Raw genomic sequence first — 27,228 nt, forward strand, 5'->3', positions numbered from 1 at the left:
GTGTAAACATTTATGTGTAGAGCTATGGGAGTTGGGCAAGGTCTTAAAAGAAGACAACTTGCCTGTAATTATCGTGGAGAAGGACATGAAAGCTAGTGAGTTCGGGGAAGGAAACAGAGAGGAAGTGCTACTGTCTTGAAGGATGATAAAGGTGGATAATTCCCTGTCTCCTGAAGATACTGTGGGAACCAAGGGCCTTGTTTCGGCCTCGATAGAGATTTTTGTATCTTCTTAGCCAATGGAGGATAGCTAATGTGCCATTGATGAAGAAGGTCTGATTAATGACATGCCAGGAATCTACAGACCAGTGAGCCTGCATCAATGGCAGGAATATTACTGGAGGGAATTCTGAGAGATAGAATCAGCCGCATTCGGAAAAGCAATGGCTGACTAGGTAGTATTGCCTACCCTGGGTTAAAGAATGCAACTATCTATGATTTTATATACATCTATACGTAGTCAGCACGGCTTTGTCATGGAAAATCATGTCTTGTGTCTTAGATTGAGTTTTTATTTTGAAAAGATAACCACGCCGATTAATGAGGAAGGATGGTTGATGTTGTCTATGTGGACTTTGTCCAGGCCTTTGACAAGGTCCCACATGGTGAGCAATCCAATTGTACCCAAAATTGGCTTAGTGGCAGGAGGCAGAGGTTGACAGTGGAAGGTTGTTTCTCGGATAGGAGGCCAGAAACTAGTTGTGTAGCCACACGGATAGGTGTTGGATTCCAGGATTAATAAGTTTGTAGATGACATCAAGTGGACAGTGTCGTGGACTGTGAAGCTGTTGTCTCAGGTTAAAAGTGCCTAGATCAACTGACAAAATGGGCAACGGAATGGCTGATGGAATTTAACTCGGACAAGTGCAGTGATACATAATAGAAAATTAAATTAGGGCAGGACATGCAGAGCGAATGGCAGTGCCATGGGGAATGTTGCCCTGGGATAGACCTAGGGGTATAAGTGGAAGAAACTGCAGATGCTGGTTTACAAAAATTAATATACAAGGCGCTTGAGCGTCTCATGGAGAGGTGATGTTTTGGGGTTCAATCAAAGACTTTATTGTCATTCAAAAATACACCAACAGATGCAAGTCTGAATGAGATTTTGTTGCATCTGGCTCACCGTGCAACATAAAATAACAAAAGGATAAAATAGATAAAAAGATAAAATAGATAACAAGATAAAAATAGATAATAGTGGCGGCACATTGTATGGAATTCAAGAGTCTGATGGCTCGGGGGAAGAAGCTGTTGCAAAACCTGGCCGTTCTGCTCCTTATACTTCCACTTATACCCCATGGTCTATCCTAGGGCAACACTTCCCATACCTTTTGCCTGAGGGCAGCAGAGTGAACAGTCCATGATGGAGATGTGTGGGGTCTTTTATAATGGGCCCCTGCTTCAGACTGAACGTGGCATGGTGGCATTTCGGGCCAGGACCCTTCTTCACACATTAACATTGAGAGGTGACATTTTGGTTGGGACCCTTCCTCGGACTGTTAACATGAAGAGGTGAAGTTTTAGGTCGGGGCCCCTTTTCAGAATCTGAAGCAGCGACCCCACCCAACCCAACATGTCACCACTTTATGTTCTCCAGAAATGCTGCCTTAGTGGCTGAGTTACTCCAGCACTTTGTGTCTTTTAGTTTTAGGGGTACAAGTGCATAGTTCTTGAAAGTGGCGATACGGGTAGACAGTTGCATGGCATGTTTGCTTTCAGTGAGGCATTGCAACCAGTGAAGCATTGCATAACATGAGTTGAGATGGCATGTTGCAGCTGTACAAGTTGGTGAGATCGCACGGAGTATTGCGTGCAATTCTTGTCGCCTAAATACTGGAAGTGTGTAATAAGCTGGAGGCAAAAAAGATTTGCAAGGATTTTGCATAGACTGAAGGGCTTGAGTCATAATGGGAGACTGGATAGGCAGGGACTGTTTTCCCTGGAGCGAAGGAGGTGACCGTATAGATGTATATAGATAGTTGCATTCTTTATCCCAGGGAAGGCAAGTATAAAACTAAAGAACAAAGGTTTAAGGTGAGAGGGGAAATATTTAATGGGAATTTGAGGTGCAGGTTTTTCACACAAAGTGCCGTGAAGAGTTGCTAGAGGAAGTGGCTGAGGCAGTTGCGATAACCACATTGAAAGACATTTGGACAGGTACATGAATGACAAAGATTTAGAGGGAGATAAGCCAAACGTGGGCAAATGGGACTAGATTTGGTAAGCACCTTGGTGAGCATGGACGAATTGAGCCGAATTGCCAATCTTCGTGTTGTATGACTGTCACGCCATTTTTCTGTACGATCCCCTATCCCTCAATCTCCAGAAATCTATCATTCTGTGGTTCCAAGAAATCAATAAATGAATCTCCACAGCATCTAGGATAGATAAATCCAGACGTTCAAGGCCCTTTGCGTGAAGACATTTCTCACCATCTCAGCCCTTACTCTGTCTTTAACTCCTAGTTCAGGACTCCTCAGCCATAAAACACCTGCACTTTATCAACTGAATTTTTTTTTTAAAGTTCAGGGCGATTTTCTCAAATTCCCTGCTGTTTCTTCCACTCATCCTCTATTTAATTCCTCCCCACATATCTACAGTGTGTTTCTTCAGTCTGAGGAAAGATCCTGACCCAAAATGGCGTCAGTCCAATCTCTCCATAGATGTTGTCTGACCTGCTGTGTGCCTCCAGCTTTTTTTTTAGTGTGTCTTTCTTGGCTTTTTGCCTCGGTCACTCCAACTCCCTGTCACCTGCCATGCTGTCAACATCTTGCCAGTGTCTGACTCATGGTCTTCCCTTCCCCGATGCTTCTCCCCACTGCCCTACCCAATGCAATATAAGATGTGTAAGTACACAAGACGCTTACACACATCAAGCCATGCAGACAGACGCACACACAGACAGACAGACACTGACGCACGTACACATAATCTTTGTTCTTTCACGTTAACTCTTGCCTGGATGTATTTTTCTCTGCTACATTTCCTAGTTTGTGCTCCTTTTCGAACGATTCTCTCCTCCCTCGTTGCCTTATTTTCTGGTGCACTCCATTTTTCCAATTTCCACAGGCTCTTTTCTGCTTCACCCTCTTCTTTCTATTTGGTTCTCCCTTTTCCCCTTCCGTACTACTTGTAACCTCCTGTTTTTTTCTTTATGGCACATGTAGGATCGGAAGAAATCTGGCTGAGGATGGTAGAAATTGAAAAACAAGATGGGAAAGGGGCAATAAAGTTGTTCAGGATAGTTTTGGGGAAAATATGATTTAATGAAAGAACCAACTAAACCATCAGTAATATTTAACTTGGATTTATGGTAGAAATCCCAATCCTATGTTGCATATGAGCTGCCTATAAAATGAGTAAGTGCTACTGAAAATGTTCATTTCTATATTTACCCCATATAAGTTTGCTTCATGAGGGGTCTCTGGATTACAATTAGAACAAAGTCCCAGCTGTTTGCTTGGCCCAGTGATGATCTGACTGGTTTTGTCAGTTAGCCTTGCTTTCACATAGTGAGAACATACCTAATAAATTTGAATTAACCTGTATAGTTGTGGTTGTTGCAGAGGACGACTATGAGTTAATCTGTCAATCTATTTCATTTGTGTTGCCTTATGAATAAATATTGGACACGACACCAGATGAATTCCCCTGCCCTTCTATGAAATTGTGCATCTATCCAAGAGAATGTGATTTTCTCACAGGGAAAAGAACTGCCCTGAGTGAAGAGTGACACCTAGAGTACCCTCTGCTACATTGTACCTGGCAAGGTATCGATTCGGATACTTGCTGGATTTGCATGGCTTAATTGTTCACTGAATAAATCTGTTTTACTGTTGAGGTACACCAGATAATTTTGTGAAGGTGCAGTTTTGAGCAGGATATTTAACCTATTTGATGCATATAAAGCAAATTTATTCAGGAAGATTTTGATTTTCCCAGGGCAAGGTCTATGGTTGACGAAGTGTGAAGATCCAAACAAGCAGATAGAAAATTACAGGGGTTTCCACCTGTAATTTTGCACGTCGGAGGCCAGGGACTCAGATTTTGAGTATCTAACATCATGTCTAACAGCATTTTATCCATTTATTATCAGGCTCATGCCCATTTGTTACTTACGTAAATGGTTTGTGGCCCAAATGCAGCATATGACACATTGGACCAGATCACTCACTGACTCTCACTGACCAATAATTATGGGGATAAGTGCTGGCACTTTGCTGCAGTTCACCAGCTGATGTGTCTCCACCACAATTAAACACTCAAAGTCACTTTATCACAAGCAAAGATGGGTCACAGGGTCTTCAGCTACCCCTGATGAAGTCTGCAGTGCACAAGATTTGTGAGAATTTGAATAGGACAATGAGGAAAGATGGAGTGATGGCTTCAGGTACACAACATTCTGCTGGCTAACAGCAGACCCAATGATCAATTCATTTTCTGTGTAAAAAATTAACAGTTCCTCTCTATTCTGTTGTTCTATTTAAATTTGAGCTGAAAATAGTGTCAAAGCCAAGGCAAAAGTTTTGAAGATTGTCAGTGACGCACAGATGAGTGTCAAAGACGTCCCCTGTATGCATTCATCTTTGCTCTTGCCCTGCAGAATATATTGGATGGTTAATTCCTATAATCATGTTTGTTTTTAATTATATTATATCAGTGGTATGTAGACTATCATTATAATATAAAGTGCCCAACAGCAGAGGATATGTATGAATATAACTATGAATCTCAAAATTGAGATTAAAAACATTTTCTGTAAAAAAAATGGTTCTCTTCTTTCTCTTTCTTCCACATCTCAGACCAAGGCAATACCTAAAAATGAGAACCCTCTAAAAGCAAAATTCTACAACACAGAAAAAATCCAAAGTTTAAATCCTGCCACTTTAGGAATTAAATTCCCTTTGTTAACAGACAAATGGCATCTCTGACTGCAATTTTTTTAATCTTGCCAGTGTACCTGGAGAAAGTAAAGTTTCAACATTTATGCATGACTGTGCTGTGCTATGAGCTGCTGGGCATTGCATCATTGATAATTTAGGAGTTGAAAATGAATACTGTTTGAAATACTTTACATAGCGTGAGAAATTTGAAACTGTCTATTTTGGTATGCATTTTTAGATCTTCTGTTAGCCTGCCTCTTGCAAAAAATCCACATTTGACCAGGAATTACAGTATGTGGAACAAACAGCACAAATATACATAAGGCCCGCAATTGGTGGCGGTATTAATAGTGAGTAGAATAGTTGTTGGCCGCAGAATGATATTAATCAGTTGGTATGATTAGGATAAGGAAAGACCATATATTGATAATGAAATGGCCCAAGAATGTCTGAAGGAGAAAAGGGTGAACAAGGAACTCTGAAGACTACAGTACAAGGAATAAGATGTCGTAGGAGGTATATGGGAACTTGGCTTCATTAGCCAGTGGATGGAATATATAAACCGGGAGGTTATACAGTAATTCACTGTATAAAAGGTTGATAAGGCCATGACTGGAGTACTGCGTACAATCCTGGTGGCTACACCAGAGGAAGGATGTGATTATACTGACAAGGATACAGAAGGATACAGAGAGGCCACCCTACAACGTGCCAAATAAATGATTTACTGGCCCGGAATGACCAGATATATTCAGGAGAAAACTGAGTCATTCGCGATCTGCAATAGGCAAGCGCCACACCAGCAAAAACAACCGCTGCTGTCCCAACCGGCTCCACCCTTACCATGGTCGTCCGTGGCCGCCGATATTTTCGACTGGCACGGGAAACACTATCTCGTGTTGGTGGATTCATACTCGAATTGGTTTGAAATTGATTCTCTACCAACCATCTCCTCTGAATTAGTAATCCTGAATCTTCGTCAGCACTTCTCCGCATTCCAGCCTGCCTTCAGGCTGACAACGGGACACAATTCTCCAGCCAAATGTTCAAAGGATTTGCCAAATGCTGGAACTTTAAACATGTCACCAGCAGCCCAGAGTACCCACAATCCAACGGACTTGCTGAACGCGCTGCTCACAGCGTTAAACAAATTATGGAACGTTCATTCCTGGCAAAATCTGATGTCCACCTAGACCTGCTGATTCTGAGAAATATTGCCAGAGACGGTGTTTTAGGCTCTCCAGCCCAACGACTGATGTCCCGGCAGACATGACCCCCACTGCCCGTGACTCAGGATCACCTAAAGCCTAAAGTTCTCTGCCCCGCTGTAATTCAAACGCACGTACAATCCAAACGAGATGCGCAGAAACGTGCCTATGACAAAACCAGCAAGCCACTTAAGCCATTAATCCATGGCTAAGTGGTTCGTTTACAGACAAACAAAGGACATACCAAACTGGGGTTCATCCATGGCCTGGCGAAAGAACCACAATCCTACCTTGTCGATGTGGGCGGCACCATCTATAGACGCAACCGTCAACATATCCTTCCAGTGAAGGAACTACGTCCAGCATTCCAGGGTCCTGACGCTCCTCCGCTGAACTTTAAAGTGATCACTGTTCCAGTCACGCCAGTGCCAGCAACTGCTACTCCGCCAGTCCCCGCGTCGGTCTACGCCCTCACCCCCGCTTGAATCCGGTTCACCAGTACCCCCGCGATGGTCTTCCAGTACGGTCCCCCCCCCCCCAGAGCCCTGTTGGTTCACCCAGACGTGCCCTTAACTTTTCCGAGGAAAAGGTTGATGATGCAGCTCCCTACCAGGCTGGTTAGTAAGCCGCCTGATAGATACGGCGACTATGTTTAACTTCATTATTCTTAGATGTAGTGTTTTGCATTTAACGATTTATTTACTCATCGTTGTGATAACGCTGTATCTACTTTTCATTTATAGAAGAAGAGATGTAGCATTGGCTATAGCATGTTAGCCAATTAGAATGCTTAGTAATTATTACCCTGCCTAATTGCAACATTCATAGTATAGGATCCTGCCCACTGCTTGCCAGTCTGAGTAGCAGTGTGAACGTGTGATGACCTGCTGTGTAGTTAATGACCTGAACAATAAAGACGCTTGTGTTTCAACCCATGTGAGATTGAACTCTTTACAAAAGTGTGAATACGCACACCTCCAGATTCAGGGACAGTTTCTTCCCAGCTATTATCAAGCAACCGAATCATCCTACCACACATCCTGAGAGCAGTCTTGAACTACTATCTACCTCAATGGTGACCCTCGGACTATCCTTGTTCAGACTTTACTGGCCCCACCTTGAATATTATTCCCTTATCATTATTTATGTAGGGTAATGGCTCGATTGTAACCCAGAACCCAAACACCCAGGCTGAGGGAGACCGGACTGTGATTCATCTGTTGGGACAGTGGGGAATAGGAGGCAGGGTGGACAGAGAGAGAGGTGGAGAGAGAGAGAGAGAGGATGGAGAGAGAGAGAGAGAGGATTCCTATCCATGCACATGTTTAAATGCCTTTCAAAATGTTGTTATTATACTTGCCTTCGTAACGTCCCCACCACCCACTGTGTGAAATAAGTTGAACCTCAGGTTCTTATTAATTTTTTCCCCTCTCGCCTAAGCCCCCTAGTTCTTTTTGGTCCCAGAATTTGGTCCCAGCCAACTTTCCTTCCTCCCTTCAACCCCACCTGTTCCCGTGTCCACCCTCCCTGCGTCCTCTGATGATTTACCGTTACCTAGTTAGATTAATTTGGTTTAGGGACATAGCACGGAAACAGGCCCTTCGGCCCTCCAAGTCCACGCTGATCACCCGTTCGCACTTGTATTACATTATCTCACTTTCGCATCCACTCGCTACACACTTGGGGCAATTTTCAAAGGCGAATTAATCTATGAACCCGCACACCTTTGGAATGTGGATGAAACCAACGTTATATTGCACAGAGAGAACGTGCAAACGCCACACAGACAGTGACCCAAGTCAGGGTCGAACCCTGAGCTTGGAATTGGCCAGATTTTGTCCCACTAGGTCAACATAAGCTCACAAAATAAACCACCACCAATTGGCACATTTCACAGTAACATCATCAACATCTACACTCCAGGGCGTTTGATGCTTTGTAATATCTTGGTTCTGGTTTGTACTCCGAGGCCTTTCTCTTCCTGTGAATAGTCCCCACCATCCGGCATGTCATCACCTCTGCCCAGACTCTGATATTAAAGCTGAGAAATTGGCCCTCTCATGCACGTTTTAGTCACATGCAGTTTGATCACGTTAGATTGTCACTGCTGAGATTTCTGCATGGACCAGTGGAGAAGGGAGAAATTGTGTTGCTAACTCCAGTAGCGCTTGCAGCGCTAGAGACCCGGGTTGATCCTGACTAGGGATGAAACACAGGTCTGTATATACGCAGCAGCTCAGCCGCCGAGAATGTTTATCTCCAGTGACCAATGACCTGGGCATGCACAGTTGAAATACCGTCTCGCTTATTAGGAAAGGTATATATAGAAAATATAGTTGGACATTTTTCCCAGCAGAGGTGTCTAAAACTTGGAAGTACAGGTCGAAGGGACGAAAGATTTAGTATGCATTGCCTGAGTGATCGTGAAGGCAAATACCCTCAACATTAAAAAGTATCCAAACAAGCACCTGAAGTGCCTGGATATAGAAGGTTGGCACATAAATAGGGGAACAAAACTGTACACTGTATTCCAGGCCTCACCCATATCATGTACAAATGTAACAATACTTCCCTATTTTAAAACTCCATTTGCAAAAATGGCCATTTGCCTAACTACTTGCTGCACCTAATTTGTGATTTATGCCCAAGAATACCCGATTAGTCTGCACTGCAATGATTAGCAATTTCTCTCCATTAAGATAATAGTCTCCCTTTATATTCCTTTTCTGCAGTGCATGACCTTACATTTTCCCCACATTAAACTCTGTCAAGTTTTCACCCACTCACTCTATCTATATCCTGTCATAGGCGGACTTGGATACCTTAATACTGTGCCCCAGCCTCCAGATCGTGAATATAAATGGTAAATAATTGGAGGCCAAGAACTGATCTTTGTGACACTCCACTAATTACATCCTACCAGCCAGCAAAATACCTATTTATACTGATACTTTCTTCAATGCAAACCAGTATTTGGTCCATGCTAATAGGCTTCCTCTCATACCCTGAACTGTTATTGCGTGTATTAAACTTTCATGTGGTATTTTGTCTAATACATTCAATTGACTCTATTTGCTACTCCTCGGAAAAATAGAGTAAATTTGTCCAACATGTCTTCCCCTTCTTAATATCATGTTGACGCGGTTTGATCACATGAAGCTTTTCTAAATGACCAGCTATTCATTCTTTGATTATAGTCTCCAGAATATAGCCAACATCTGATCACAGACCTATTATTTCACACTGTTTAACTCCCTGCCTTCTTGAACAAGAGAATTTAATTTGTGGTTTAGCAAACTGTTAGTAGCCTCCTGGAACTTGCTGACTTTTGAAAAACTTCAGTCAATGTTTTTTCGATCTCTTGCTGATTCCTTTGAACCCCTTGGATGGAGGCCAGGTGACTTATCTGCCTTTAGGCCCATTAAGGGCCTGTCCCACTTGGACGACCTAATCCACGAGTTTAGAAGACCCTAGATGAGTTGAAAAAAATGTCACGGTCGTGTTGGCTCGCCAAAGTAAAAGACCTCCTACGACTATGTCTACGACCTCCTACGACCCCCCTCAACCTCAGTCTTCCACACCTAAGACCAACTACGACTAGCTACGAGTGGAAAATGGTCACATGATAAAATGGTGTCATGTTTGCATTTTTTTTTCACGGGCCAGTTACCGATCTACGACTACCTATGACTACCATCACGGCCTACTACGACCTACCTACGAGTTAAAAAGTATCAATTCTTTCCATGCCGACCTTTTTATTTACTTGTGGACATTTATTATCAGGTTGGAAAGAACGGCGTGACCTACTTGAGGCCACGAGTACGCGGCGACCACTCACGAGCATGAGGAAGAGTTACGAAGACCTCCTACGACCTCGTGGGGACCATGCTGCGAGTATGAGTCAAGGGCAAACTCGGCAGAGGTCGCCAATTAGGTCGTGAAAGTGGGACGGGACATAACTTTGTTTCTTGTGATATGGCTGTTTCAAGTTCTTTCTTCCTTTCTTAAGTTAGCGCTTCTGTTATATTTGGCGTAGTTGCTGTGTTCTCCACCATCAGCACTCGTGCAAAGAATTGGTTTAACTTATCTGCCATTTCTTTGTTTCCTGTTTCACCATGTAAGGATTTCATTCTAACCTCGCTACCCTCTTCCTTTTTGTGCAGTAGGGAGAGTGGAAGCAATATTGGGAATTCCAAGCTTTGTGGTCTATGATACGGCTTCAAATAGAAAGACAAAGGAAATGGGGAGTGCGCTGGAGGGTAAAATTGGAAGAATACAGAGTTGTTGTTGAATGGTTGTTGGCACGGTTAATGGTACAGTGTTGGGCAGATGATTTGGGGAAATGTTTGCAGTGGCCAAGGGAAACTCAGGCACATTGGATGAAAATGTTAGCAACTAAGTGTCAGTGAACTGGGACCCATTGAACACCAAAGCAATTAGTGAATGGGATGTGATGTTTGTTAGTAGTTTTAGATGCATGAAAGGAGAAAAATACAAAGCTAGCCGGAGAACCATTGTAATATTCGAGTCGGGAGTTGACACATCATGAATGAAGCTTTCAACAGCAGATGGCTGAGACAGTTGAGACGATGAAAATAGTCCGTCTTTTGTTGTAGAGAGGATTTACGATCAATTATTTAGCTGAGGGAAAATTAAGATACCAAAGTTAAAAAAGTGGCGACGGAGGGAGATTAATTCAGTGACTATGCATGAAATCTATGACATCGCTGAAATTAATGTGTTTTATCATTAACATTGAAGATAATTATGGATCATCCATGACCAGATAAAGGACACGCTGTTCATGTCTTTATCTCTTTCACTCCTCCTTGCGGATGTGCCATGTAGAGTACACTCATAAATACTATTTTGATCTGTGTTGCTTACTTATACTTACTGAAATCTACATAAAGAGTTGTGAACATTTTCCTGCATATAACATGCATCTTGACATGAAAAGTGCCAGTACCTTGGTGGAAACTTCCAAATAAAAATAATTGTCTCATCAAGATGCAACGTCCATCTATGTTTTCCTGGGATGCTGTCAAACCTGCTGAGTTACTCCAGCTCTTTGTATTCTTTTGTGCATTCACCAGCATCTGCAGATCTTTGTTTCTACTTTCTCATGTGGACCTGATGAAACCATAGCTACAAATCAAGAAATAGTCTGATAGATTTTTCAATATTGAATGAATGCAGAAAGTGACACTGAGTGAAAGATAAGCCATGATGAGATTGAATGGCTGAAGAAGCATGATGGGCTAGATAAGCTTTTCCTGCTATTTGTTACGTTGTCATTATGTCATTGATTCAGGCGATACATTTGTGGCTTTTGAACTATTTAATTTCTTATCTACCTTCCGTGATTAAAGTTGTGTGCATGCATCTGCATATCTTTGTCATCAGTGCAATTTATTAGTTATGCATTATCTGCATATCTTTTGTGAAGAATAATGGTAATTATAACATTACACGAGAAAATACTTCTTTACAAATCAGCTTTAGTTTTACAGATGCACCCTTTTTTATTGTTGAGATTTGAGTTAAATAAAAAAACCTTTATCTATTTAAAGATGCCTATTTAATTCAACCATTTACAGGCATTGTTGTTACAGCAGGATATCACAATTATTATTCTATCCATAATGTATTTTTCTTTGAAATAGATGTATTTGTTTTCAAAATAATAGGGTGATTACATCTGAGAAACAGAATTATTTGCTTTTTAAAATTGTAATGATATTTTAATTCTATTCAATTCACTCGCACTTTAATAGGTTTTAAATGTTAGGGACATTTAATACCTAACTAGACCAAGTGCAGACCGGTTGGGTCTGTTCCCCCAATGTGCGGTTGTGGGAGGGGGGGGGTGAGGCAGCATGCAGCGTCACACACTAACTCCCCCCCCCCTCGCACTCACACTAATGGAGGGGAGGAGGGGAGAGGAGAGAGCGAGAGAGAGCGAGGAGAGAGAGCGAGAGAGAAGAGAGAGAGGGGGAGAGAGAGAGGGAGTGAGAGGGGGAGAGGGGGAGAGAGAGGGAGTGGAGAGGGGGGTGAGAGGAGGGGGGGAGGTGGGGGGAGCAGGGGGAGGGGAGAGGGGAGGGGGGGGGGATACATTTGTGGCTTTTGAACTATTTAATTTCTGGGGGGAGGGGGAAGAGGCATCTGCATATCTTTGGGGGGGGGAAGGGAGGGGGGGGGGGGGAGGGGGGAGGGGGGGGGGGGAGGGGGGGGGGGGGCGGGGGAGGGGGAGGGGGGGGGGAGGAGAGGGGTGGGGGGAGGGGGAGAGGGAGAAGGGGGAGAGGGAGGAGGGGGGGGGGGGGGGGGAGAGAGAGTGCCTTTTTACTTCAACCCAAACCCAAACAACCATTTGCCGGCAGTGCTTTTTTACCTCTAACCATATTTTCATTTTCAAATCAATTAAGGGTACTCACAGTGCTGTAGACATTTGTCAGTGTAATCCAGAGCTCTGATTGAAGCACACCACTTGCAGAGACTGATTGAGGCACACCACTTCCTGGTTTTATAGTCCCTCCCCCTCCCTCCAGCAGGGGCAGCAGAGAGAATGGGGAATTTTGTAAAAACATTAATATCTCTCAATTTTAATCAACGGGAAAAATCCTCGGCACACCTGCGGCGGAGGGGGGCTCTGAGCGAGGTGGCCAAAAATGACGTCCGTAGGTGGCGGCGTACTCTCGGAAATCGCAGCACAGAAAGCCAAAACCGTTCAAGAACAGACTTTTAGTAATATAGATAACTTGCATTTAGGATAAAGCTGCAGCTAATGCTAGGCTAACCGTCAAAGCTTCTTCACTGTACCATTGGAGATCCTGCCACCATGCCACCACATTTGCCTTGGGTAAAACTGCTGGATCACACACTCTGCAATTCAGGTTGAATCCTGACCGCATTTGCAGTCTGTACGTAGTTTCCTTGTTCTCTCTGTGAACGATCTTGTGTGTTTGCCCCGGGTGCTCTAGCTTCCTTCCATATTACAAAGACATTCCCATTGGTTGGTCAATTGGCCAGTATAATTTGCCTTGTGAGATATCACTGACTCAATGGGCCAAAAAGGCCTCCTTCTGTATTGTATGGAAATATGAAGTGTTCAGATGTTTTATTCTAGCAAATTAGGATTGGATAACTACATACAGTGCCTCCATAATTTTTTTGTGACAAGCCATCATTTATTTATTTGCCATGTACTCCACAATTTGAGATTTGTAATAGAAACAAAGATCACACGTGGTTACAGTGCACATTGTCAGATTTTATTAAAGGGTATTTATATACATTTTGGTTTCACGATGTAGAAATTACAGCTGTGTTTATACATATTCTCCCCATTTCAGGGCACCATAATGTTTGGGACACATGGCTTCATAGGTGTTTGTAATTGCTCAGATGTGTTTAATTGCCTCTAATGCAGGTACAAGAGAGCTCTCAGCACCTAGCCTTTCCATCACCTTTGGAAACTTGTATTGCTGTTTATCAACATGAGGACCAGAGATGTGCCAATTAAAGTCAAAGAAGCCATTATGAGACAGAGAAGTACGAATAAAACTGTTCGAGACATCAGCCAAACACTAGGCTTATCAAAATCAACTGTTTTGAACATCATTAAGAAGAAAGAGAGCACTGGTGAGCTTACTAATTGCAAAGGGACTGGCAGGCCAAGGAAGACCTCCACAGCTGATGACAGAAGAATTCTCTCTATAATAAAGAAAAATCCCCAAACACCTGTCCGACAGATCAGAAACACTCTTCAGCAGTCAGATGTGGATTTGTCAATGACCAGTCTGCAGAAGACTTCATGAACAGAAGTACAGAGGCTACTCTGCAAGATGCAAACCACTGGTTAGCAGGATGGCCTGGTTACAATTTGCCAAGAAGTACATAAAAGAGCAACCACAGTTCTGGAAAAAGATCTTGTGGACAGTTGAGATGAAGATGAACATATCAGAGTGATGGCAAGAGCAAATTATGGAGGAGAGAAGGAACTGCCCAAGATCCATAGCATACCACCTCATCTGTGAAACACAGTGGTGGGGGTGTTATGGCCAGGGCATGTATGGCTGCTGAAGGTACTGGCTCACTTATCTTCATTAATGATACAACTGCTGATGGTAGTAGCATAATTAATTCTGAAGTGTATAGACACACCCTATTTGCTCAAGTTCAAACAAATGCCTCAAAACTCATTGTACAACATGATGATGATCCCAAACATACTGCTAAAGCAACAAATGAGTTTTTCAAAGCTAAAAAATGGTCAATTCTTGAGTGGCCATCAATCACCCGATCTGAACCCAATTGAGCATGCCTTTTATCTGCTGAAGAGAAAACTGTAGGGGACTAGCCCCCAAAACAACATAAGCTGAAGATGGCTGCAATATAGGTCTGGCAGAGCATCCACCAGCGAAGACACCCAGCAATTGGTGATGTCCATACATCGCAAACTTCAAGCAGTCATTGCATGCAAAGGATATGCAACAAAATACTAAACATGACTACTTTCATTTACATTACATTGCTGTGTTCCAAACAATATGGTGCCCCAAAATCGGGGGACTATATAGAGATATTTCTGTAATTTCTACATGGTGAGACCAAAATGTATAAAACTGGCCTTTATTAAAATCTGACAATGTGGACTTTAACCACATGTGATTTTTTTTTTTAAATTACAAATCTCAAATTGTGGGGTATAGAGGCAAATAAATAAATGATGGATCTTTGTCCCAAACATTATGGAGGGCACTGTATGTGGGGAAACCATTGGCAACAAATCCTATTGAAGGGGATCAGGCCACTTTTAATTTTCTATTCTTCTGCAGAGGAGATTCAGTCTGTTTCAAATTGAGGATCAGTACCCGTGGTTCCATTAACTTTCCTCCAAATTGTTCAGTTATTTAAGAAAGGATATTTTTCAGTGTAAATGAGAATTTGTATACAATATGCAAAATAAGAAGTGGATTTTATAATGTTTGGTTTCCGGCAGAATGGATGTTAAAATTCGTTTGTACCTAGTTGTGCTTAGTCCTTTGGGCATTCAATGTCTTTGATAAACTGTTTACAAAAAATATATGTGATTATTGGTATGGTTCTTGTGTTTCAAAGTCTTTTCATATTTTCTGGATGATAGTTTAGGAATGAATGATGTTTCTTTCTCATTTGTATTTTGTTGTGTTTAATCATGGGCGACTTTAATCTACATATGGATTGAGTCAATCATATTGGTAACAGTGCTGAGGAGGAGGATTTCCTGGAATGTATACCAATATGTAGAGGCACTGACTTGAGGGCAGGTCATCCTCAAGATTCAAGATTCAATTTAATTGTCATTTGGACCCCTTGAGGTCCAAACGAAATGCCGTTTCTGCAGCCATACATTACAAACAAATAGACCCAAGACACAACATAATTTACATAAACATCCATCACATCGCTGTGATGGAAGGCCAAAAAAACTTATCTCTCTCTCCACCGCTGCCCCCCCCCCCCATGTCAGAGTCAAAGTCAAAGCCCCCGGCTGGCGATGGCGATTGTCCCGCGGCCATTAAAGCCACGCCGGGTGGTGCAAGGTCGCACACCGGGTTCTTGATGTTGGAGCCCCCGGCGGGCGCTCGCAGAGTCCCGCGGCCATTCCAAGCCGCGCGGGCAGTGATGTCAGGCTCCGCTCCAGGAGCTCTTCAACCCCGCAACTCGGGCGGGAGAGGTCGCCGTTGCAGGAGCCCTGAAAAGCGGTCTCCCTCCAGTGACACGCGGGCTCCCGGTGCCGCCGTCCGCCAGACCCGCAGTTGCAGCCTCCGAATCTCCGGAGGTCGGGCCGCAGAAGCAGCAGCGTTCCACCACCGCTCCACCCGCTCCGGACTCGGCCAGCTCCGCCACGGTGAGGTGAGTCGTCGGCACCAGAGCCCCCTGTCTTCTCCTGTTGGAGGCCGCTCCTCGTTGCAGCCCCAACGACAACGGAGACCCGACAGAAAAGGTCGGGTCTCCCGTGCAGGGAGAGATTTAAAAGTTACCCCCCCTCCCTCCCACCCCCACCCCCCACCCCCCCCCCCCACACACACACCCCCAACAAAAAATAACAAAAACTACATAGAAACATAGACAAAAAATAATAAAAACGCGGATGGGCTGCAGAGGCCGCTGCTGACGAGAGTCGTGCCGCCTACCGGATCCTGAACTGGATATTGTGTAATGAGCAAGGATTAGGTAGCGATCTTGTGTTTAAGAAGGAACTGCAGATGCTGGAGAATCGAAGGTTACACAAAAAAGCTGGAGAAAGTCAGCGGGTGCAGCAGCATCTATGGAGCTCCGGAGAGAAGAGGAGAAGGGGAAGAAGGGTTTCGGCCCGAAACGTTGCCTATTTCCTTCGCACCTATTTTCTCTGTTTCTATGTTAACTAATTAACTTGAAAAGGGCAGTGAATGCATCTCAGGCAGCATCTCTGGATAGAAGGAATGGGTGGGAGATCCAGAGATGCTGCCTGTCCCGCTGAGTTCCTCCAGCATTCTGTGCTAATCTTCAATATTAACCAGCATCTGCAGTTCCTTCCTACACAATGTTTATCATCTGATTTTGCATAACATTTGTAAAACCAAGGTCCCTTCGCCTCTTCCTTTGCTCCTTTCCTCTCACTCCTTTATACATGTCTATCACCTCTACACTCTCAGTCCTAATTGCAGCGTCTTAACCTGAAATGTCGACTATCCCTTTGCCTCCACAGATGTAGCTCGACCTGCTCAGTCCCACCAGTAATTTGTTTTCACTAGAGACTACAACATCAATTCCAGTCTCTTGTGTATCTGGAATGTAGAGTTCTACTTTCTAAGTATATGCTTCATCCTGATTTATTCTTTATTTGTACAGCATTGGAAAGCTTCAATAGTTAGCTTTACAAAAGTATAATTTTCTGGTAGCTTAATTGTGCTAATTCATTTTAACCTGATTTCAACTTTAAAATGAAGTTTAATGATTGCTAGCCCCAAACAATAATTGTACTCCACCCTGATTAATATTTCCCTCGTTAGTTAAGAGTAGATTTATTCACAGTTATGCATTCTATCGTCAAGTTAAATCTAAAAATATACAATGGCTTTCACTGTAACTGATTTAGAACATCTTTGCAAGGCATTCGTCCTGGCAAAGAAATACCTCTAAGTGAAATAACAAATGGGTGCATATGTGGAAAGGGTGCCAGTGCTGAAAATCTGAAATAAAAAAAGAAATGTTGGAAACACTCACTGGTCCATGCAACATCCATGGAAAGTGGAGCAATGCTGCTGATGCTTGAGATTAAAGACCTTGTTCAGAACTTAGAGCATATTCTGCATGGAATGGGAAGGAATCTTTCTTGTCCTGTACATAAATGGTGATGCTATTCCTCATGACAGGAAGAGATGTTAATGTCCATCATTTGTGTTTTCTGGATCATTTCCAGCTCTACATCTTGATTTGACCCCTGAATAATGAAACATAATGAAGAACCATTAAAAGTACACGTTTGATCCATAATGGCTGATTTCAGACAGAGGAACAGTCAGGCCGCCGCAATGACTTCCGAAAGCTGGAGGATTTCATCAGCCAGGGAATGCTGAAGTTGAATTCTATTTCTTACGAAAATGGATTTATGACATTCGGAAGGGCAGGCTTGAGTTGTGATAGACCAAAAACCTTCACTGTACAAAATGTTGCTGCAATGCAGTTGATTCTTTAAAGTACATGCATTAAATTTACAAAACCTTTTTATAACAAACAATCATTATCTTCAACAGTAAGCAGCAACTGAAATCATAGGAAGAAGTGTATTTGTCAGAAAGATTGCCATCCATACCACTGACACATGTTCTGAAATACATTGTTGCTTGCATTGACTTTGGAATGAAATACAGCAGGATGACAGGCTGTAATTGACTGTTGAAATGGTTGGCAGCTGTAATTAGACATGATTTGGTTGTAGCAAAGTGTTAGCATTGGAAGCGTATTACGTGAGATGAAGGATGGAATAACAGAGGCAATAGAAATTAAGCCTGAGGTGAGAAGATCTGTGGTATATCCATGTGTTTGATGGTGATTCAAGGAAAAGTTAGATTGTTATGGCAGGCTTGAAAACCTACCAGGGAGGAATGGACCTTCTGGAGATGCTAATGCAAGGCCACCCGAACTAGTTTGTACTTGTCAAGGAGACAAACCTGCATAATATCTATATCTTGTGGGAGAGACAGCAAGTGTAAATACCATGGTGGTGGAAACATTTCCTAATGAGTTGAAATGAATCATTGAGGAAGGTGGCCGTTTTCCAAACAACATTCTTTTTCAGAAGGAGATGCTTTTGTACACATCGATCTTGAGGATTTAGAAAACATCTCCAGACTTCAAGATATCTGAAGATCAGAAAAAAAAATCACAGTGCTGGAAGACCCAGCAGATCAAACAGCATCTCTGGAGGATATGGATAGGCGATTTTTCGGGTCAGGCCCTTCTTCAGACTTCATGACCTATACATGTTCTCCAAGGATGCTGCCTAACAGAGCGAGTTACTGCAGCGTTTTGTTTTAATTTCTGTAAATCACCATCTGCAATTCCTTGTGTCTCCATCTGAAGATCATATTAGTCTTCTCCATGGAGCCAAGCTGGCGGTGCTGGCTCGAAGGGCCGAATGGCCTACTTCTGCACCTATTGTCTATTGTCTATTGACTGTGAGTTAGGCCTCTCTTAATCCAGAACTCAAGGCTCTAAAGAAATAATCAAAATAAAATCTTCTAAGAAAGAGACCTGGATTTTGGCACTGTCCCTCCACGTTTATATCATTGTCATTTCTCTCCACTTTGTTCACAAACTGCAAGAAATGATCGGGTAAATAAATCATTGCTCGTTATTAATAATGCTTTTAATAATGCTGCTCTGATATTGAATAATTATTGAGGTCAAAGCTCACAACATTCTTTCAAAAATAATTTCAGCTTTTTAATGTATTTATGAAAAAAAGGCTGCTTAATAAGACACCGGGGAGCCAAGAACTGTTACTTTCAAGAAAAAAGTTTTAACATGTTTTTCAAGATCACAAAGCCCCATTTGTTCCAAAGTTACTGTCTGGATTAGTACCATCAAACCTTTCATGAGTTCTTCTGAGGGAATAGTTAAAACTGACTTATTGTCTCATTCAAAGGTAAGAACTTGGAAAAGGAGCATTATTGACAATAATTTTGGTTGTAGATTATGAGTTTGATGCAGAACCTACAACTTTGTGGTGTGCAAGGATGGTAGAACTGAAACAACAGGAGAAGCCTGGCAGTTAAGATAAGATGTAGTGCAAATTGCTATTTAATGAGTCAATTTTGGAGCAGAGGTTCCAATAAAATATTTAAGTAGAAGAATATTTTTCTTTGTTCATGAAAATCGTAAACTATTCAATTGGTATCTGGTAAACTTGTCACAGGAAATCGGTCCAACACAAATTTCAATGCAATCATCAAACATGTTACAATTTACCTCTGAAATGATAACCCGCTAGATTTATGCCATATTTATGCAATAACATAGAACTAGAAGCTGGTGTGAAGAGCTGTTGAAAGTGCCGTGGGAATGGTAAATCTAAAATACCCAAGAATATATGTGTTTTAAAGTATTTTGATTTTTAGAACAGAATTTGTAGTATTTTATTAAGTTAGTGGCTGCATTTTAGTGGTTCATGACAAAGTTCAAGAAATTGGATGTGCTTGACCTGTAACATTTGATTTTTACTGATCTTTTGACTGAAACAGAATAGTGTAGACTAGAATAGTGAAAGGCTTGGATAGAGTGGATGTGGAGAGGATGTTTCCACTAGTGGGAGAGTCTAGGACTAGTCAGAGCCACAGAATTAAAGGACGTTCCTTTGTGAAGGAGATGTGGAGAAATGTCTTCAGTCAGAGGGTGCTGAATCTTTCGAATTCTTTGCCACAGAAGGCTTTGAATATCAGTTGATATTTTTAATACAGAGATAGGTAGATTCTTGATTAGTTTAAGTGTCAGAGGTTTTTGGGAGAAGGTAGGAGAATGCAGTTTGGAGGGAGAGATAGATCAGTCATGATTGAATGGTGGAGTAGACTTGATGGGCTGAATGGCCAAAGTCTACTCCTATTCCTTATAACCTTATGAAACCAGGTCATTATTACAATAGGGTTTAGCATGATGACTGTATTGAACTTGATCCTTGCGCCCACTCTGACTCAGCAAGGGCAGTACCACCAACACTTCTAGGGAAAGCCTTTTGCCAAACCTTCATAAATTATGTTTTATTATGGTGTTTTGAAGATTTCCGTTCTACCTGAAGTGTTTAACATAATTTTTAATTGTACACAATTCAATTGCAGTTATATTTGTGCATAAATTGAAGTAAACTTTTGGTCATTGGACTAAACTGCATTACCTTGACATTTTGCAGCTTCGCCAACGTTTACCCGAATCCCAGTGGATCAAATTGGAATATCTGGAGGAGTGGCTTCATTTGTGTGCCAGGCTGTGGGAGAGGCTAAACCACGTATCACCTGGATGAAGAAAGGGAAGAAAGTCAGTTCTCAACGCTTTGAGGTAAAAACTCACAAAACGGGGGGGGGGGGGGGGGGGGGGGCAGAGAGGGTGGGGGGCAGAGAGGGGGGGGGATTAGAGAGGGCGGAGGGTAGAGTTTCAGGGGCGGGGGGGGGGGGGGGGGGGGGGGGGGGAGGGGGGGTGCGGAGTCACAGGGGAGGGCTGGTTCCTGAACGCAATACTCCACCACACTCACCCAGAGGTCCCAATACTCGCCACAGAGAAGGGGGGGGGGGGGAGGAGGGCGGGGGGAGGGGGACTTCCGGGGAGCAGAGAGGGACGGCGGTGTCTTTTGAATAACGTCACTCGAAGCGCGTGGAAGATTCTGTGTGTGCATGGCACTGAGCAGATACATTGTGACATCATCAGCGAAAGCTCGTCGTTTAAATTCAAAGTCTTTTGATATTTTTAAACATTTTCAGTAAAAAAGTCGAGAAATAAAGCATGAAATTTTCAGATAAGGTGCTTTTGCTCTCGACGGGAAAAATGTCACCGTTACCGCGTAGTGTTTTCGTGAAGATGTAAACACACACACACACACAACACACACACACACACACACACACACACACACAGACACACACACACGCACACACACACACACACATACACACACACACACACACACACGCCTGCTTCCTGCGGCCGGGGCTCCGAAACTCCATCCCGGCCGGAGCCGGCAGATCTGCTCCAAGAGCCGACTTCATCGGCCGATTGGCCGTTCCAATTTGCTCCCTGCGGTCGAGGCTATGGAACTCCGGCTGAGACACAGTCGGCAGATCCATTCCCATAGTCAACTTCTGAGGCCAACTTTACGGGCCAATATCTCACTCAGTTCCTTGGCTGCCTCGGCCAAGGGTTTCCAACCTCAGGTAAATTTACCCCCAGGGGTAAATTTCGCCTAGCCATGGGGTAAATTTGTATGATTCGGGATATTTTTTCTCATTGACTGACTGGTTCTGGTATACCGGTTCTGGTATTCTGTTCATCATTGGTTCATAAATAAGTGAAATAACATTGTTATGTGCTATTAAAGTTGCCACGGGTAAACGGGACGAAAACGGTTGGGAACCCCTGGCCGAGGCAGACTGTTCCGCTATCCATTAGACTCGTTTTGGAGGCTGTGACCTCTGTTGGTTCGGCAATGTAGATATTCCAGAAAGGCTCTGGATCCAAGGGTGTCGTAAAATCGGTGGTGGACCTGTTTTTTATTCCATTAGTTTGATTATGGATGATATTATGGTGATTATTATTTGAAGGAACTATATAAAGTGCATATGGAGCGATACAATGCGGTTTACTATAGAAAACGGATGTTTCTTCGAGAAATATCAGACAGATAATTCTCAGGAACGGAGTTCTTACGTAAACTGGGGAATGCTTATATAGTAATCGATATGATAATTGTTTGCCTTTTATCTAATTTTTACTTTTATATTGCTTCATCTTTAAAGAAGAAATATCATTAAGATTCTCTTTCTTGACCCTTTCAGCATTTAATTATATATTCTGCAATTAATTTTCAGGTTATAGAATTTGATGATGGCACTGGTTCAGTGCTACGAATTCAACCATTAAGGGCACCACGAGATGAAGCGATTTATGAATGTACAGCAACAAATAGTAATGGGGAAATAACAACAAGTGCCAAGCTAACAGTACTATCAGGTAGTCAATTTTTTTTCCTTGTACGATCGCACTTTGTTAAGATACAATATCTATTCGCATTTTAGACATGTCATTCATTATGCATTGTCATCAACTTAAAATAAATATTCAGATTCAAATTAGTTTATTGTCATATGCAAACAGAGTGTAATTAAATTATTTGTTCACTCACAGAGTAAACAGAATACTGTACATACAATAGTGATAAATACAACAATACATCAAACTTGTTCTATGTTCTAATAAATACAATGAAGACAAAGGCCTAGGTTTGTAGTAGAACCTGAAAGATTGATTAATTGATACTTTATTGTCATGTGTTCTGAAGTGCAAAACAAATATAAAGTACAATCATGGAATGACCGAATGAGATGATGTTAAGCGAGATGGCGTCGTAAAGATCTAATTTTCTTGCATGCAAATATCAGGGGGTCTAGGTTGTTAAAAGAATGTACACATTAAATGAGTGTTCAGTTAAAAAAAATATATATATGTATAGTAATGAAATACAGAACTCCAAAGAGAAAATATTTTAAGATCAGGAATTGTGATCATGAAAGATTTTCTTCTCTAATTTCTCTGCAGAATGTTACAAACAATTTTACATTTGGCATTTCTATTTACTTTGCTTTCTATTCACCAGCAGCAATCACCCAAGCTATTTATTGTTATTTTAACTCCTCTACTCAGTGGAAATGAGCTTCATTATTCAGCTCATTTATGCTTTCTAATTCTGTGATCATTGATTTAAATGTGCAAACTCATCACAAATACAAACTAAATGCCTGGAATTTACATAACATGGATAGAGTTTAGCATGCAGACGAAGTTAAGAACCTATTAGATTATCTGCAATTGTCTCACTTTGCTGAAGAGTTTGTCAGTTTGGTACAAATAACAGCAAGCTTAGTTTAGCTTGGAGATACAGCGGGGAAACAGGCCCTTCGGCCCACCGGGTCCGCGCCGACCAACAATCCCCGCAAATTAACACTGTCCGACACCCACTAGGGATAACTTTTACATTTACCAAGCCAATTAACCTACAAACCTGTACGTCTTCGGAGTGTGGGAGGAAACCGAAGATCTCGGAAGAAACCCACGCAGGTCACGGGAAGAACGTACAAACTCCGTACAGACAGCACCCGTAGTCGGGATGGAACCGGGTGTCCGACGCTGCATTCGTTGTAAGGCAGCAACTCTACCACTGCGCCACCATGAGTGGTCGTAGTGTCAATCTATCGTCATCTATAAATGTGAAATAAATTTATCAAGAAATTATACTATTTACCAATTCAATGTTGCTCTCAGACAACTTACTGATGCTGAAAACTGACTTGTGGCTGTATTTGACCCCAAGATGCATTCTGAACACTTTTTTGCCACATCAGCAAGACAACTTATTTCTTTCTACCTTTCATTATATTATTTAACCACCTGACCTGAGCTTGCCTATTGCTAAAACTCACGTCAATTGCTACCTCTAGGTTTTACCTTGAGTTCAAATTGTCAGCCTCCTCTCTTTGACTGTTTATAAATTTGAGATCATATACTATTGTCTGTATCCAAATTTACAGCAAGTCACATCTATGCTTGCTAGATAAATTGGCTCTTGATTTATATACATTTCAATTAAAGACTTTTTTTTCCAATTCTGATATTTTTCTCATCTTTGGATTTTAATTGTTGCACTACATCTTCTATGACTACATCTGTCAAAATCAAAAACTTTGATTTCTCTCCACAAAATTTCTTCTCAAATATTTTTCTTTATTTGATCTTCCATTTAATCTGTGATTTTTTTTACTCATATGTCCTGATTGTTCCTGACGTGATCTAAAAACCTGAAAGTGTTGAGAATACTCAACAGGCCAGAAAGTATCAGTGAGGAGAGAAGCCCAATGAATGCCACTAAATCAGTGATGGGGCTGTCCCACTGTACGAGCTAATTCAAGAGTTCTCCCGGGTTTCCCCTAATTCGAACTAGGAGAATTACGGTAATAGCCGCTCGTAGGTACTCGGGGCTCTCGTGGACATTTTTCAACATGTTGAAAAATCTTCACGAGTCTTCCCGAGCTTACCGCGTTTCCCCGAGTACCTGCCATTAGCATTACAAGCCGCTAAGAGACGTCCCGAGCTCCGACGTACCCGCAACGTACATTCTACGTACTTACCATGAGTTTGATTTGTTTTTTAAACTCGGGAGATCTCTTGAATTAGCTCGTACAGTGGGACAGCCCCTTGGCTCTTCATCGGAACCATAAGGTAGGAAACCAAGTGTGCTTTACTGGAGAATTGGAGATAAGAGATCAGGGAATCTTCAGTGATGGTGTAGAGACCATCCTTGTCAAGGTGATTAATTGCTTTCCACGCCGTCTCAGAGAAGGAGCTAGTCTGCTTGAAAGACTGTAAATAAATGTAGATGAATGAGAGCCCTGGACAGAACAAAGGAAGTATGCTGAGATGCAGAACCAAGCAGTTGCTGGAATTCTGAAATATAATAAATTGCTGGAAATACTCATTGGATCAGGTAACATCTATTGAATGAGTGAAGTTGAACAACGCATAAAATACACAAGACTGTAATACACAAGACTAGAAGGCTGTAAGTTAAAGATCAGGGAAACATTTCCCTGGCTGCGAGGAGAGAAGAAATAGAGCAGGCGCTGTTGGGAGCACAATCACCTCTCAGGGGAAGAGTTTCCCCATGTTCTTTCCACAATCCCAATTCTGGTTGAGGCCTGTTGCTTGGTCTACTGAGTATCCCTTTAGGCTGTGGGCCAAGCATCAAAAATGTGTCTAGAAATAGGATTTTGTGACCCAAGTCACCAAACTACATGAAATGTTCACATATTGTGTAAAAATATTTATATAAATCATCCCTGAAACTCGATATGAAGAAGACTTGCACATTTTTATTAAATTAGAGAAAAAACGGAAAAATGTCGGGAATTTTTTAGTCCAATCAAAGCACGTTTAACATTGAGTTGTCTGCCAGTTGGCCAATCACGCGCTTTGTTTCAGGCTAGCACACATCATAGCTGAGAGGGCTTCACTGATGCCTGTTTTACTGGAGATTCCGATTTGTTGTTCTGTGGAATAAATGTTGTGGAAACTTGCAGCAGGTTAATTATATTTAGTGGGAAAAACATTAAAAAGGCTGAAGAAAGTGCTGCGAAGTGGATTAAAGTGCAAGAAAGCCTTCAAAGTCCTGCTGATGTGCTGGAACACAAAGAAGGCCCCCTTGAATCAACTCTAACTGAAAGGTAAGACTAAAGTCTGAATTTATGAAAATCTATCTGTATGGACTTTAATTAATTTGATATAATGTGAATAAATTCATTCATTCCTTGTTCATTCATTCATTCCTTATTCACTCACTCACTCACTCACTCACTCACTCACTCACTCACTCACTCACTCACTCACTCATTCATTCATGAAATTGAGGGCCTAAACTATAACACAGTCAATTAAACATTGTCACCAATGCCAGCCTGTTGTAGAGTAATAAGTCTTTAACAGCTAATCTCGGAGCTGCCTGCGAAAACTTACCGGGAAAAAGTGCTCCAATCGCGGGGCCTAGGTACTCGCGGTAAAGTGAAGCCGCGGTCTCAATTAATAAGCAGCTTATTCGCGAACGCGGAGCCGCGGATCATCTCCGCGGGGGGGGGGGAGGCTGTACATAGTGCCATCTGTAGCGGTCGTTTTCAGACCCCGATAACGGGAGAAAAACGGAGGGATATCGATCGCTATTTACCGCGAGTACCTAGGCCCCGCGGTCGGAGCACTTTTTCCCGGTAAGTTTTCGCAGGCAGCTCCGAGATTAGCTGTTAAAGACTTATTACTCTACAACAAGCTGGCATTAGTGACAATGTTTAATTGACTGTGTTATAGTTTAGGCCCTCAATTTCATGAATGAATGATGAGTGAGTGAATGAATGAATGAATGAATTTATTCACATTATATCAAATTAATTAAAGTCCATACAGATAGATTTTCATAAATTCAGACTTTAGTCTTACCTTTCAGTTAGAGTTGATTCATGGGGGCCTTCTTTGTATTCCAGCACATCAGCAGGGACTTTGAAGGCTTTCTTGCACTTTAATCCACTTCGCAGCACTTTCTTCAGCCTTTTTAATGCTTTCCCCACTAAATACAATTAACCTGCTGCAAGTTTCCACGACATTTATTCCACAGAACAACAAATCGGAATCTCCAGTAAAACAGGCATCTGTGAAGCCCCCTTAGCCATGTTGTGTGCTAGCCTGAAACAAAGCGCGTGATTGGCCAACCTGGCAGACAACTCAATGTTAAACGTGCTTTGATTGGACTAAAAATTACCTGAACATTTTCCGTTTTTTCTCTAATTTAATAAAAATGTGCAAGTCTTCTTCATATCGAGTTTCAGGGGTGATTTATATAAATATTTTTACACAATATGTGAAAATTTCATGTAGTTTGGTGACTTGGGTCACGAAACTGCAGAATAAAGCTCCTCGGCCCACAGCCTACTTGTATTTTCTATAAACAGTAGTTTTTATTTCTGATTTCTAGCATGGCAGATGAAAAAAAAAATGTTTCAGTTATCCCCAACGTGGTTTGAATTTTATCTCTAAGTTTCCTATGGAGTCTTGTCTAAACATAATTAATAAGCAGAATCGATAAAGTAATCGTCATTCATAATGTAGAGAAAAATGCAATTTCCTGGTGTACAGATGAAATACTGGCCTGGTCTGAAATGTCAGTGTTGCCATTTTTTAAAATAGTATCTTGCTGTGTCCTTCAGTTTAAAATGATAATACTTTCTTCCTTTCATGAAAACGTCTGTTCATTATACTGGATGGTTCCAAAGAAAGATAAGAGCAGGTAATGGGGTGATAGGAGAAAGG

General features: G+C 42.1%; 1 protein-coding gene across 8 annotated transcripts in view; it reads left to right on the top strand.

The window, feature by feature from the left end:
- The window catches only part of ptprfa (protein tyrosine phosphatase receptor type Fa), a 321,092-nt gene that overhangs the window by 102,039 nt on the left and 191,825 nt on the right, over window positions 1-27,228 (top strand). For all 8 annotated transcript variants that reach the window (XM_055641521.1, XM_055641525.1, XM_055641524.1 and 5 more), the window contains exons 3-4: window positions 20,528-20,673; window positions 22,197-22,338. In XM_055641521.1, the coding sequence (XP_055497496.1) occupies window positions 20,528-20,673; window positions 22,197-22,338 (288 nt within the window). The remainder of the gene's footprint in view (window positions 1-20,527; window positions 20,674-22,196; window positions 22,339-27,228) is intronic.

Source organism: Leucoraja erinacea, chromosome 10 (genome assembly GCF_028641065.1).
Source record: "Leucoraja erinacea ecotype New England chromosome 10, Leri_hhj_1, whole genome shotgun sequence".
Lineage (NCBI taxonomy): Eukaryota > Metazoa > Chordata > Chondrichthyes > Rajiformes > Rajidae > Leucoraja > Leucoraja erinaceus.